At 50.6% G+C, this 12,061-nt stretch overlaps 1 protein-coding gene across 8 annotated transcripts in view; it reads right to left on the bottom strand.

Moving 5' to 3' along the window:
• The window catches only part of LOC122394033 (glutamate [NMDA] receptor subunit 1-like), a 109,222-nt gene that overhangs the window by 32,879 nt on the left and 64,282 nt on the right, over positions 1-12,061 (bottom strand). For all 8 annotated transcript variants that reach the window (XM_043390572.1, XM_043390580.1, XM_043390577.1 and 5 more), the window contains exons 10-11: positions 6,155-6,268; positions 5,388-5,535 (exon numbers count right to left, since the gene is read on the bottom strand). In XM_043390572.1, coding sequence (XP_043246507.1) covers positions 5,388-5,535; positions 6,155-6,268 — 262 coding nt within the window. The remainder of the gene's footprint in view (positions 1-5,387; positions 5,536-6,154; positions 6,269-12,061) is intronic.

Here is a 12,061-nt window from a genome sequence, read left to right as displayed (position 1 = left end):
TCGGAGGTGAAATTCGGCGACAGTACGGCGGCTGGATGATATCTACCATTCCAGATAATCAGGTTTCTTTTCACAGACTGCTGCACACTGCCGGCCTCCGGACCATGCTTTTCTCCCAGTACCGAGCCATGCATCGCTCTGGCTAGCGTAATGTATCGCTCCAATGCTAGGTCATGCATCTTCCCGTCTGTTGGCTTAAGGCGACCGATTGGCCGTCGAGTGGCTACTCAGGCTGCACAAGCCGGCGGCTTTGCAGCACATCTGCTTTCCACGGATCCCACAAACGCCTCGCGATGGATTTGAGACTCATCTGCATTTTATTGCATGGCTTTGGAACACATCCGAAATCCGTGCCCGGGAGCTGGGGTGGCGGACGGCGCGAGCTGGTGGGACAGCGGAAGGTGCGAGGTTGTGGGGCAGCAGACGGTGCAAGCTATTTATAGTCACCGTGGTGCAAGCCGTGCAAGCTAGTGGGACAGCGGACGGAACGGAATGGTAGCAAGTACGAATCTTGCGGCGTTACGCGGTAGGTTTTGCCTTTTTACATTTCCGGTTATATCTCAGAAGCTAATCGATATACCATGAAGTCATTTTAGAGGATCATGGCAGGCATGTGTACGAATAAATCGATCTCATCTTCACTCCTGAAAAGCTTAATGAAATTCACTAAATTTCATAGGTGCAAAACCTACCGATAAAACCCGCGAGACCTGTACACGCCCTCTCGTCAAGAATAGGTAGCTGTGAAAAGTATCGGAGCCGTGAGCAGACATTGGATATCCAGTCTGGTAGTATTCATTTAATAAAAATTAATTCCATCCTACTAGTCAACGTGGTACCTTCTACAATCTACATAGTCAAGCTTGCGCTTGATAACTTCATCATTCCTTCTTTGGAATCGGTCTAATTCCTATTCCGCAATAAGACATCATCCGCCGTGCCCCATTCACCAGGTCGGAAACCCATAATCACCACGTCGCAGTATGCGTGAGACACGGTAAAATCGCACGGAGTCGAAATCCCGGGAGTCTCAATGAGAGCACGCCCGATGAATGGCCGATTGGAGATCTCCGGCGCTCTCCGAACCATCACATTGGTGCCTCGGATTAGAATAGAAGGCCGAGCGAAAGGTCAGATCAGTTTCCAATAACGAGGCAGGATGATACCCGGTAGAACGATAGCATGAATGAACGGTAGGCGGTTTCTGCGCAGAAACGCGTAGAGGCGACAAACTCTCAGTGTTCGTACAAAAAAGACAAGCGCAGACAAAGACGCTGAAGACATACCGGACTCATCAGTAATTGAAGTATAAACATGAAACATGAGACAGAAAAGTAATTCATGCAACCGTTGCGCATCTGGCCCACTGCAGCAAAAGCCTACAAATGAAAATACTCATCAAGTGCATGCAAATGTTTTTGCTAAGGAAAACGCCTGAGGAAACGTGCTGTGCGTTGAGCAACTTTGGAAAATAACTGCAACTTCGTGACACCTAGCCAGAGCGGTTCGTCTGAGAAACTCATATCCTCACAGACACGCGTACGGAATAGCGTGACGAGTGTAACTTATGACAGGTGCTGGCGAGTCACGTGTCAAGTGCCGCTGGATCACGTGTCACGGTTCGAGCGAGATATGATGTGATATAAAGGCGACATCAAGCTGTGTGGAAGCTGTCTGACTTACTGCGCAATGCCTGGCCCACTGAGACAAAAGTATGACGCCAACCTGCCGCATAACTTTGAAGACAATCCAATAAATGTTGCCTGAAGGTCGAACGACACGGCTGGAGACTGCAATGTAAGTTCCCGCCCCCGACACATCTGAGGTCTTGAGAAACCTACTTGAGAGAGAATGCAATTAAAGCTGCTCTTCGTGACACTTGCTAAATCATCCTGGCATCAGCAGCTCACCCACATCCAGTGACTCGTGTTTCCGGTCGAAGGCACCAATATCGCCAATGAAAATGTTCGATCAAACGTTGGCGGATTTGTAGGTCCTTGCCTTGTCGCCGCCTCCTCTCCTAGCACATCAACTCTCCAGCACGCTTCATTCCGTGCTAGGGAAGTGGAAGACGCTGAGCAATCAACACTCGCTCGAACCAAAGAAAAATGACTTCAATCGGGCCATGTGCTCCGGGTAGAAATAGGCTGCATTTGTCCGCAGATTGACGAGTTAGTTCGCCCAGTGTTCGCATCACTTCATTCAGCGGCAACCAGCATGTAGTCGGTCTCGATTCAGCTCTCAGCCAAACAACGCCCACCGCCCTCTCCCACGTCAAACTATTCTTACAATTTTGCACGAAACGTCATCTGTTATAATCTGAAAATGATAACGCTGAGGAAGAAGTCGGAAAATGACGAGCTCGCGGCTGATTTCAAAGTTACCGAGGCATGCAATTTCTATTATAATAGCACGGCGAACAGCTATGGTGAGTAAACTGCTTTAGTTGGCGGATACTTCAGCCCAAGTACGTCAGCCGGCGTGCGCATTCAGCGGTCGCGTCGCTGGCATTTGTGAGAGTCGTGTTGTCGTCGTTCGTAAATAATTTGAGTGCCGTGTCTCCCGTTCGTCCATCTATGATTCAGGCGACACCTGTGCCACCACTCCCCTGACGCTAATCCGGCGGACGGTTTCGGCCGGCGCTCGACGCGTCGATCTCGGCGCCCCGCGCGTCACTATCGCGTCTAGTGCTTCAGTAAGCTCACACTATTTAACGGCAGTTGAAAATTGTCGTGCTTTGCAATCAATACAAGCAAATGCAATCAATGTCAACGATGCCTGTTGACTGAATGAGGATAAACACAGTCACTATACCGCCTGTCCGCGTCGCGCCGCGCGTTTTCTTACCGAGCGGCCGCGGCGTGGAACCGCCTGTCGCCGGCTGTCACCAGCTCTGTAACCCGCGCCGAGTTTCTGCGCCGGCTGTCGAACTAGTCGAGGGTCTGGTTTGTCCGACTTTGGACCGTGTTTTTATATACCCATCTCTTGATTGTGATTTACTGTGATATTGACTGTGTCATGTTTTTATCTATGTACTCTGACTCGGACTAAATATTAAGCCACTATGTGGAAATGTCCTCAATACACCGAACTTGAACTTGAACTTGAACTATAACTAATTGATGTCGAACATTTTCTTAGCTTAAATGAAGAAACGTAACTTAGGATAGAGAGATTAACATAAAGAAGCATAGCACAGAAAAAATCCTTTTATGTATGTTCTTCCGTTTTATTTATTTGTGGCAATAAACGATGAAAAAATGAAAAACTCAAAAGCAGTAAAAGAACTATAAGGCACCGTGAATCACGCAAGAGCAGAGTTGTGCTCCATAAAACATTGCCGAAGAATAATACCGACCCTGTGGCACATTCTCCGGCGAAAAGTCCGTCTTCCATCATACCACGAATCAGCAGCACAAACCAAACTAATTAAAATAACACCAAATAACTCTCCCGACTCGGAATGAATCTCGTCACTCAGACAAGAGGCCCGTTGACCCCGACTCGACCTCAAAAGACAATCTCCAGCAGCGGAGGAGCGGGCGGGGTCACGAGCGGTGGCCTCTCGACTGAGGAACGACAGGCCATTTTTGCTCAGGAGAGATTGGCCAGTTTTCCCGACGAGGCTGTTGCTGGCCGAAATCACTAGCGGCGCAGCTGCGACGTTCACGGAGCAGCAGTGACGTTCACGACGCTATTGGGGACTTGCCGTTCGCTTATCGAAGTGAGCGTCTTGCATACAGGCGACGACAAAGGCTGCGCTGTGGTTTTGGTAAGAGATGCGGGACATAAACTCGACAGAGGGGAGAAATGAGTGCACCATATACCAGAGTAGCGAGAGAAGCGAGCAGCAGCACAAAGTTGAACTGCGTTATGGCAGCGGGACTGAGCGGGTACCTACGCTGTGACCAGTACGCCGGCTGGATATTTGAAATTCAACACTACTGGAAACTGGGGAATACCTGTTGGAGAACGACTCGTGCCTCTACGTGCACATCAAATATCGGGTTAAAGTTGGTGTTATCAGTAACCTGTGGGCCGCATACTGATAACTGCAATTCGGGCTCGTCAGCCCATGACTTGGATTAGCAGCAGACATACAGCTTCAATACAATCTCTTAGATACAATTTGTGCCCATTTGTGACTGTCAGTGTGCAACAAAGCGGCTCAACAACGGACTGCCCTTTTGGCCCGTGGCCGTTTCAGGATTGAGAGAATCATGATTGGTCCATCCCCGATCTTTCCTGCCTCACAACACTCCACGCAAGATGTTCGGTTCGCTGGCATACGAATCCCAGCCGCTGTGCATACTAAGCTGAGATGAACAGCTGGATGGACAACTTCGCAGCAGGTCGTCCGAGTAGAATGGTGCTAATCATACACAAGATGTTATTTTCCGAAGAGCATAATCATTCCTGTAGTTAGCGCTGAAAACACGTGAAATGGTAATAAGGTAGGGAAGAAGCTAGTCGAGAATGACCGTAAGGCATTGGACTGCAACGCCACCCTCAGATCCTCCCTGGTTTGGTTCAGTTGGAGACTAGTTCCCCCGTCCCCCTGCCGCAGACGGTTGCTCAGTAGAGTACCAACTCTGAAGTGTGTTCAAGTGCACCCCATCCTCTGCCGATTAAGCCAGCGCTTTTCGCGCTGATGCGATCTTCTAGGATGAGCAATATTTAGACCAGTCCTTGCAAGCCAATTCGCATGATTTGTAATCCCTAGAAACGAGACGGACAATATTTCACATGCCAAAGTTTTATCTCGCCTTTTGACCTCGATCGTGTTTGCGTCCTTGGAACCCATAGGTCGGCCAGAGCTTGCTCTTTCCCTAAATCCGATCAAAACAAAGCAAGAGGCTGCATCGGATCCAAGATTATCATAGCGTTCAATGTAACTGCATCGAAGAGCTGCGCCCATCTTTCAGTGTTGAGGGCCGTTTGCAGCCAGCCGGGGCGGCCTTTCCAAACAACAGCACGATGGATGTACGAAGGGCGAGGTCGGATTCAAAACATTCAAAAGTCAGAGTCTATACTTGCCGTTCGACTGAGGAAATCCCTCTTATGCCAGCACTGTACTAAATTCTTTCTAAATCCGTACGTGCACCAAAACTTGTCTCAGGGTCTCCCACGGGATAGTGTCCATAATCAAACCAATTCCGAGTTTGCGTTGTGTCTAAGCCAATCAGTTTATGGGATCATCCGATTGCTTTGATGTATCGCTGGGATGGGATAGAATAACACAATCTGTCACAGATTGAGCGAAATCGATAGATTCTCCAAGTGATCGCCAGCATTAATAAATGTTGGCACATGTCACTGTCAATGAATCCTGCACAGACAAGCTGCTGCGCCAAACTGCCATCTATCACCTGAGGGTGCGGACCTACCTTTGAATAGGCGTATTTCCCCACTATCCGCTTGGTACGGGTGCTGTCTGTATTGATGACGTCATATTCTGCATTGATGCGGTCTCCGTTATCGTCGAAAGCGACTTTTCCCGTCTGCCCGTCGAACAGAACTTGTTTACGAATGTACCTGAAACAGAAACAGTGGTAATTCAGAGTTAGAAGATCCTTAGTAGTATGATTGATGAGATCCGTGAAGAATGGTTCGCGTTTGTTGCCCAGCGTTTCGGAGATTTATCTTCACTTCATAAACGAGCTGTGAATTCTCCCAGACGCTGAGATTGCAATTCTCAGAACATGATGAATCGATGAAGATTCTGTCTGACGCGCTTTACGTGGTGTCTTTTTCGAAATTAAGGAAACAAACCAAAGCGGAAGATCTATAAAAACATATATTTTTTGCAACAATTTCTTCCTCCATTCGTGCAGATGCTTCATCACTCTTTGCAGTATAAATAACGCTTATCAAAACACATTAGTTAAACAGCATCCCTCGTGACACAAAATCCTCCCCCGCCACGCCGGACGCTACCGGCACACATAATCGCCTCACGCGACGCAACACCATAGCCCGTCTCCCAGCGGACTGGAAGTCCAGTAAATCAGACGGGCCCAGATGCGACTCAGTTAAACGGTCGTCAGTATTCCGCACAGTCGCCGCTTAACGACCGTCCGCACTCGGAACGAAAAACGGAGCACGGAACGCATCAGCCCGGCGGGGGAGGGGGGGGGGGGGGGCGGGGGCTCACTTGAACAGGGTTTTTCCCGTCTCCCAGCCGTCTCCGGTGTTGTTGCAGTCCTTGGGTGCCTCCGTGATGTTCTCCTTTTGCGACATTTCCTTCAGGGCGGCTGCCAGAACGTACCTGAGAATGAGAAACGACGAGGGAAGTGTCAGAGGAAAGGAATGGCATCGTGGTAATGGCACTGACGTTTGGGGGGCACGGATAAGCAGAATAGCAGATGCAAGCCGACCCCGTGTTGCAGTCAAGAGCCCACGAAATATCAGAAGCGCGCACTGACAGTCTAAAGCACGGGCCGGCACGGTGTCAGCGTCACATGCTGGCCCCGTGTCATAGATAGACACAAACCGACCCCAGTCTCAGGGGCGCCACCCCGTGTCCGTAACACGGACTGGCCCCATGTCACGGCCACGGACCGACCCCAGTCTCCGGGGAATCGGCCCCACGACACGGACTGGCCCCATGTCACACGGCCACGGACCGACCCCAGTCTCAGCGGACAGCGGCCCCATGTCCGCGGCACGGACCGACCCCAGTCTCAGCGGACAGCGGCCCCATGTCCGCGGCACGGACCGGCCCCAGTCTCAGCGGACACCGGCCCCATGTCCGCGGCACGGACCGGCCCCAGCCCCAGCGGACACCGGCCCCATGTCCGCGGCACGGACCGACCCCAGTCTCAGCGGACAGCGGCCCCATGTCCGCGACACGGACCGACCCCAGTCTCAGCGGACAGCGGCCCCATGTCCGCGGCACGGACCGGCTATCGGCACGGGGCGATGTAGGTCAGTGGACACCCGAGCGGCGCTCGGCGCCGGAGCAGTCCCACCGGGGACGAAGATAACAGTGCCGAGACGAGCCGGAGTGACCGACGGCCCGGCGACGGCCAACTTTGAATTGAGCCGCCCAGACGTCAGCCGCGGCCCGCGGCGCACGTGGCTACTGTCAGGGTGATGTGTCAGTATAGGTTAGGTATGTGTGCATATGTGTAGACTGTAGGTGCTAAAGGTGCTAAAACTCAGCAGTCGAGAATATCGGTATGTAAGTACAAGTGCTTACATACCTGTATTATCGACTCATCTAAGTGGTATCTTTTACATTACTATGTTCTTACGAGTGAGCGGCCATCAAGCAGCCCTTATGTATGGCCCAAAACGTATTATGGTGCTATGGTTTTGACCTATGATATACGATGTCGTCGCAAATGGCACCATCTGTTGGGTCGTAAGACAAAATGGATGGCAGTCACATTCTCAACACCATGCCACGTTGCCATGGAGAAACGATTTGCGAAAGAGCAGATGGCATTTGCTGTGATAGCTACAAAGGCAGAAAGAAGTATTGCAATAGAAAAGTAATGTGTGCCTTTTTAAAGTACACAAAAATACTTGATAAAATATCAAGGATGAAAATTATTAAGCTAAAGGGAAAACGATCTAATGCATGTCAAAGTTTAGCATTCTTGTCATAAGAGCTATCGATTTTTTTCTGAGTTACGGAGGGGATGATCATCACCACTAAAAGTTTTTATTTCAAATTCACATGATGGAAATATGAAGTTGAAAGACACTTCACCACAAATTAATGAAACACTCGATTCGAATTATTCAAGCACATCGTTAGGCCCACCGTTCACTCGAACCACCTTACGAGATCCGTCCAATAAACCTGATTCTACCGACGTTAGCGGCCGTTGGCAGTCACGATCACAGACACCTCAAACCGATCTATCGCCAGTGGATAGGTCTTTGGAGGCCGACAGACACAACTCCAGCCGGCACCAGAGCGCAGCACAGCCTCAGTGGCCGGCTCAGCCGCGATCGTGGCCGCTCACATCAGCTCTCCGACACCCCTAAACGAGACTGGCCGCCGCGCCGGCTTAGAAGAGCTCAGCCAAACGGGCCGGCTCCGACCAGAAATGACCGCTTCCCGGCGGCCGGCCGTCACAGAGACACAAATTTACGTCCGCAGATTGAGCTCGGCTGAACGGCGCCGCTCCAATAGTCTTCCATTCCGCCATTGACAGCGACGTGACGTGAGCAGCTGCCAGAGGCCGGCACAGGTTAGTTTCTTTCCCGCACCGGCAGAATTAACGCAGCCAAAGTTGAGCCATGGATTACCTACTACCTGGATCGGCAACTCCGCGGAATTCCCATTGTATTGCGCGACCGCCCGAAAGTGCTGCCACCTATCGAGCAGACTGATCCCTGCTAAGGACAGCCCGCCGCCGCCGCCCAGTCAGACAGCGGCCGATACCAGCAAAGTCCGAAAATGACCGGCAAGTTACATGGCCTGAACCAGCCGCGGCTAAGTTTGGCATAGGCCAACAGTGTCGGGTTCCGGAAGAGCGGTCCAGGGCGGTTCCATAGACTATGTATCGTTTTGGAAAGAATGGTGTGGTCAGTGGTGGGTCGTTTACCGAGCGCGACTGGCCGATTTTACCTCAGCACGTCGTATTGTTAGCTCTCATGGCCAGGCCAGGCGCTTTCTGCCAGCTGCCTGAAAATACCTTCGATCAAACGACTTTGTCTATCACTCGGATTGCCCCTGATCAGCTTGAGCATTCCAACTCAGTCGTCGGTAGACCGCAGAGGAAATGTGCCGTCCGCCGTGAAACATCCAAATCATTGCTACAGCCATTTTGACTGACTTATAAAGATCAAGACAAATGCTGTCATATCGATTAACGAACATCTGCACCACTGACAATTTCTATCAAGAAGCATTCCAGGATTATAAGCTTACCATACACCGTTTCGTTAAAAAACTGTTTCCATATTAAACTTATGTTTGCCGTCGCATGAGCGAATTGCCTACTGAGTACAGGCTGAAACCGATTCTTTCCGCAGTCAGAAATCATGTGCGAGACCGAGAGTCTATTCAAATAAACCCCGGTCGCACTCTCATCCATAACACGCACCTCCTTGCGTGCGATTGATGCTATTGCAACTGATTGATTGATTGCGTGCGATTGATTGATTTGAATAGGCTCTCTTGTGCGATTTCCTGACTGTGGAAATAGTCTGTCTCGGCCTGAAGTTCAGAATTTAACACAGGTTCAATGACAACTAAGGTGAAAGATGACACACAATGTATACAATGCATATTATTGCATAGACTGATAGGTAGATTTCGAGAAACGACGTGCCACATGCCTACTAAACGGTGTCGTAGCACCAAGTTGGTTTCCAATTCACACCTCCCACCAGAGTATATCGGGAATAAATGCAAACACGATGCACACGAACGCATTATCCGCTCAATGGGTATGCCCGTAGTGGGTATGTTAGTCAGTTACAAACGCTGTGATACCTTAAACATTTTCGGTCGAGCCAGTTCACAGTTCACACCCCGGCCGCCTGCTGCCGTCACGTCACACGTGTCTGCAGTGGGCGTGCACCTGCCTGCGTGTGCGTGCATCATAATTCACATCACAAATCACAGGATGCCAATTCAAGTCAGCACACCGTGGAAACTGAACCCATCTCTTTGATCTGAAACAAAGAGTGAGAGAGGGAAATTAGATACCTGAGCATACCGTAATGAAATGGAGAGTGAGGGCATTCCAAGGCAAACTGTTTCCCCACAACATCACAAAAAGTATTTTACATTGCGATGATGTTGGCAAAAAATAAAATAAATAATACCTTGACAAGATACTCCCAAACAAAAGTACCCACAAGCTTAACACCTTATCTGCTAGGCTTACATAGTTTAAAATGGCTTTATCTTACTTAAATCTATCTGCTATCTACACACAGTTTGGCTAGCACTCGTTCTAAAAAAAGGTGATTGTTATATATCATTCAATAGAGGGAAACTCACAAACTTCTTCGTACTACTCTGGACCTTTTGGCTTTGAGAAAAGAAGGAAGCTGATGTCAGGGACCAGGGTCGGCACTCTTTTGTCATTTGTGGTTGACAATGACACACAAGCTTGAGACATGATGTGTCAAACATATAACAAACATATAACAAACATAAAATTAAACATATAAATAAGTGATTAAACATTCCAATTACGGAAATTATACGATTTTTAACGACATACGGCGAGAAGCAATGTGCGCAAGTATCGTCAACAGCCGCTCTTTACAGTAATATTTTAGGCCACTCAGACCCTCCAACCACAAAAAAAAACTTACCAATCTTACCTTGCCATCTTCCTCCATCTTCTGAAACCTTCCAATCTGCTCCAAAGGGGCTTAAATTTTCAAAAAACAAGGCAAACGATCCTACAACGCGACGCCGACCATTGTTTTGAATAGCACCCGCTCCCCCGCGTCCTTAGCGCTCGACACCACTGCCACCTAGCGGTGGTCACAAACATCGAGGAGTTGCCGATCCAGGTTCTACTTCATCCATGGTTGAGCCATACCCGGCGAAACTCGACTCGTTCCGCACCAGCTGACGCCCGACTTCCGCCACCGCCCGCCCGCGGGAAGAGTTTTCACATTTTACCTCTTATCATCGCCCTTACTCTAAACACTACCAAAGTTTTTGAATCAATTCTCTCTTTCTGTTACTCTTTCTCTCTGCCTCTCTGTCTCCTCTCATCCCTCTCTCTCTCCCTCCATTTCCTCCCTCCTCTCCCCCTCCCTCTCTATTTCTCTCTCCCTCTCTCTATATTTCCCATCTCTCTCCCTCTCTCTCTCTTTCTCTATTTCTATCTCCCCTTCCCTTTTTTTCTCTCTCTCTCTCTCTCTCTCTCTCTCTCTCTCTCTCTCTCTCTCTCTCTCTCTCTCTCTCTCTCTCTCTCTCCACCCAATTCTCTTCTCATCTTCTCCTCCTCCCCTCTCCATCTCTGTCGGCAGCGGTGCGCTCATTCGTTTGACACGCACACGATACCGAGTCAATTATCCCACGCCACCTTCTGTTCTCGGGTCACAGGAGACACGCGTCACGCGGACGGCTCTTCTGCGCGTCTTGGCGGCGATCACACACGCTGCCAGCGAGACACCCGGAGAAGACAGCCGCCTGATCGGCGCCCTATGACGCACTACGGCCGGGCAGTGCATGCAGAGCTGCCGGCGCTTCCAGGGCTCTACAGCAGCGCCTGTCTGGGCGCGCCCGGGCCCAAATAGACATCGTTATCTAGCTCGTGTGATGCATACAGAGCCGCCACAACGCTCAGTTATAAGCGACCGGGATATAAATTAGATAAAATAGACTTGTCGACGTCCATGGGCCATATCCTGAGAAAATTTTACGAAGTAAGTATTATAGCTTGATGGATCTCGTCGCCAGCGGGATTTAATTTTATGTTATTAAAAATGGCGCTATCATCAACAACATGTGACGGGCATCGTTACCTCATTACGAGCGGAGCGGCCATACGAAAATGCCACCGTGCGGCAATATCCTGCCGCGCGGGCCAGCCCGGCCGGGCCGGCCTCTCCGCCGCGGCGGCCACAATACGTCCGAGCCGATACATTTTTCTGGCGAGCCCCTTCGATCACACACCGCTTTGGCCATTCTCTTCACGAGCGGCGTCGATTTGGGAGATGGCCGAGATTGGACGCTGACAGAGCGGCCTGCTCTGGTCATTAGAAGGCTCCCAATCCGGCCGGGCGCGGCGAGCGGTGCCGGTGCCGGCGGGCGGCGGCCGGTGCCAGCGCCGTGCGCCGGGGCGGCGGCGGAGGGCGCCGATTGACACATGACCTGTCAAACTGCCCCGCCCCCACCCATTCGGCTCCCGGGGGTCCGATCAGGCCGATTGAACAAACGACGGCCCCGGGCGCGGCGCGCATGGAAAGCGCCGATGAAACGGCGTTTTATTGTCGCCGCCCGCTCAGAAGATGACCATCCGGCGAGCTACTATCGAGGCAGGGTCTGACTGCCGCCTGACCCGGCACCAGATGGATTATAGAGTCGTGGATAGAGGTCGAACAGAGATGTAAGCATTGGACAGGGAAATGA

The sequence above is a fragment of the Amphibalanus amphitrite genome, unplaced genomic scaffold (genome assembly GCF_019059575.1).
Source record: "Amphibalanus amphitrite isolate SeventyFive unplaced genomic scaffold, NRLGWU_Aamphi_draft 000569F_arrow, whole genome shotgun sequence".
Classification (NCBI taxonomy): Eukaryota; Metazoa; Arthropoda; class Thecostraca; order Balanomorpha; family Balanidae; genus Amphibalanus; species Amphibalanus amphitrite.
The sequence above is the reverse complement of the archived record's forward strand: the minus strand, read 5'-3'. Positions and strand labels throughout refer to the sequence as shown.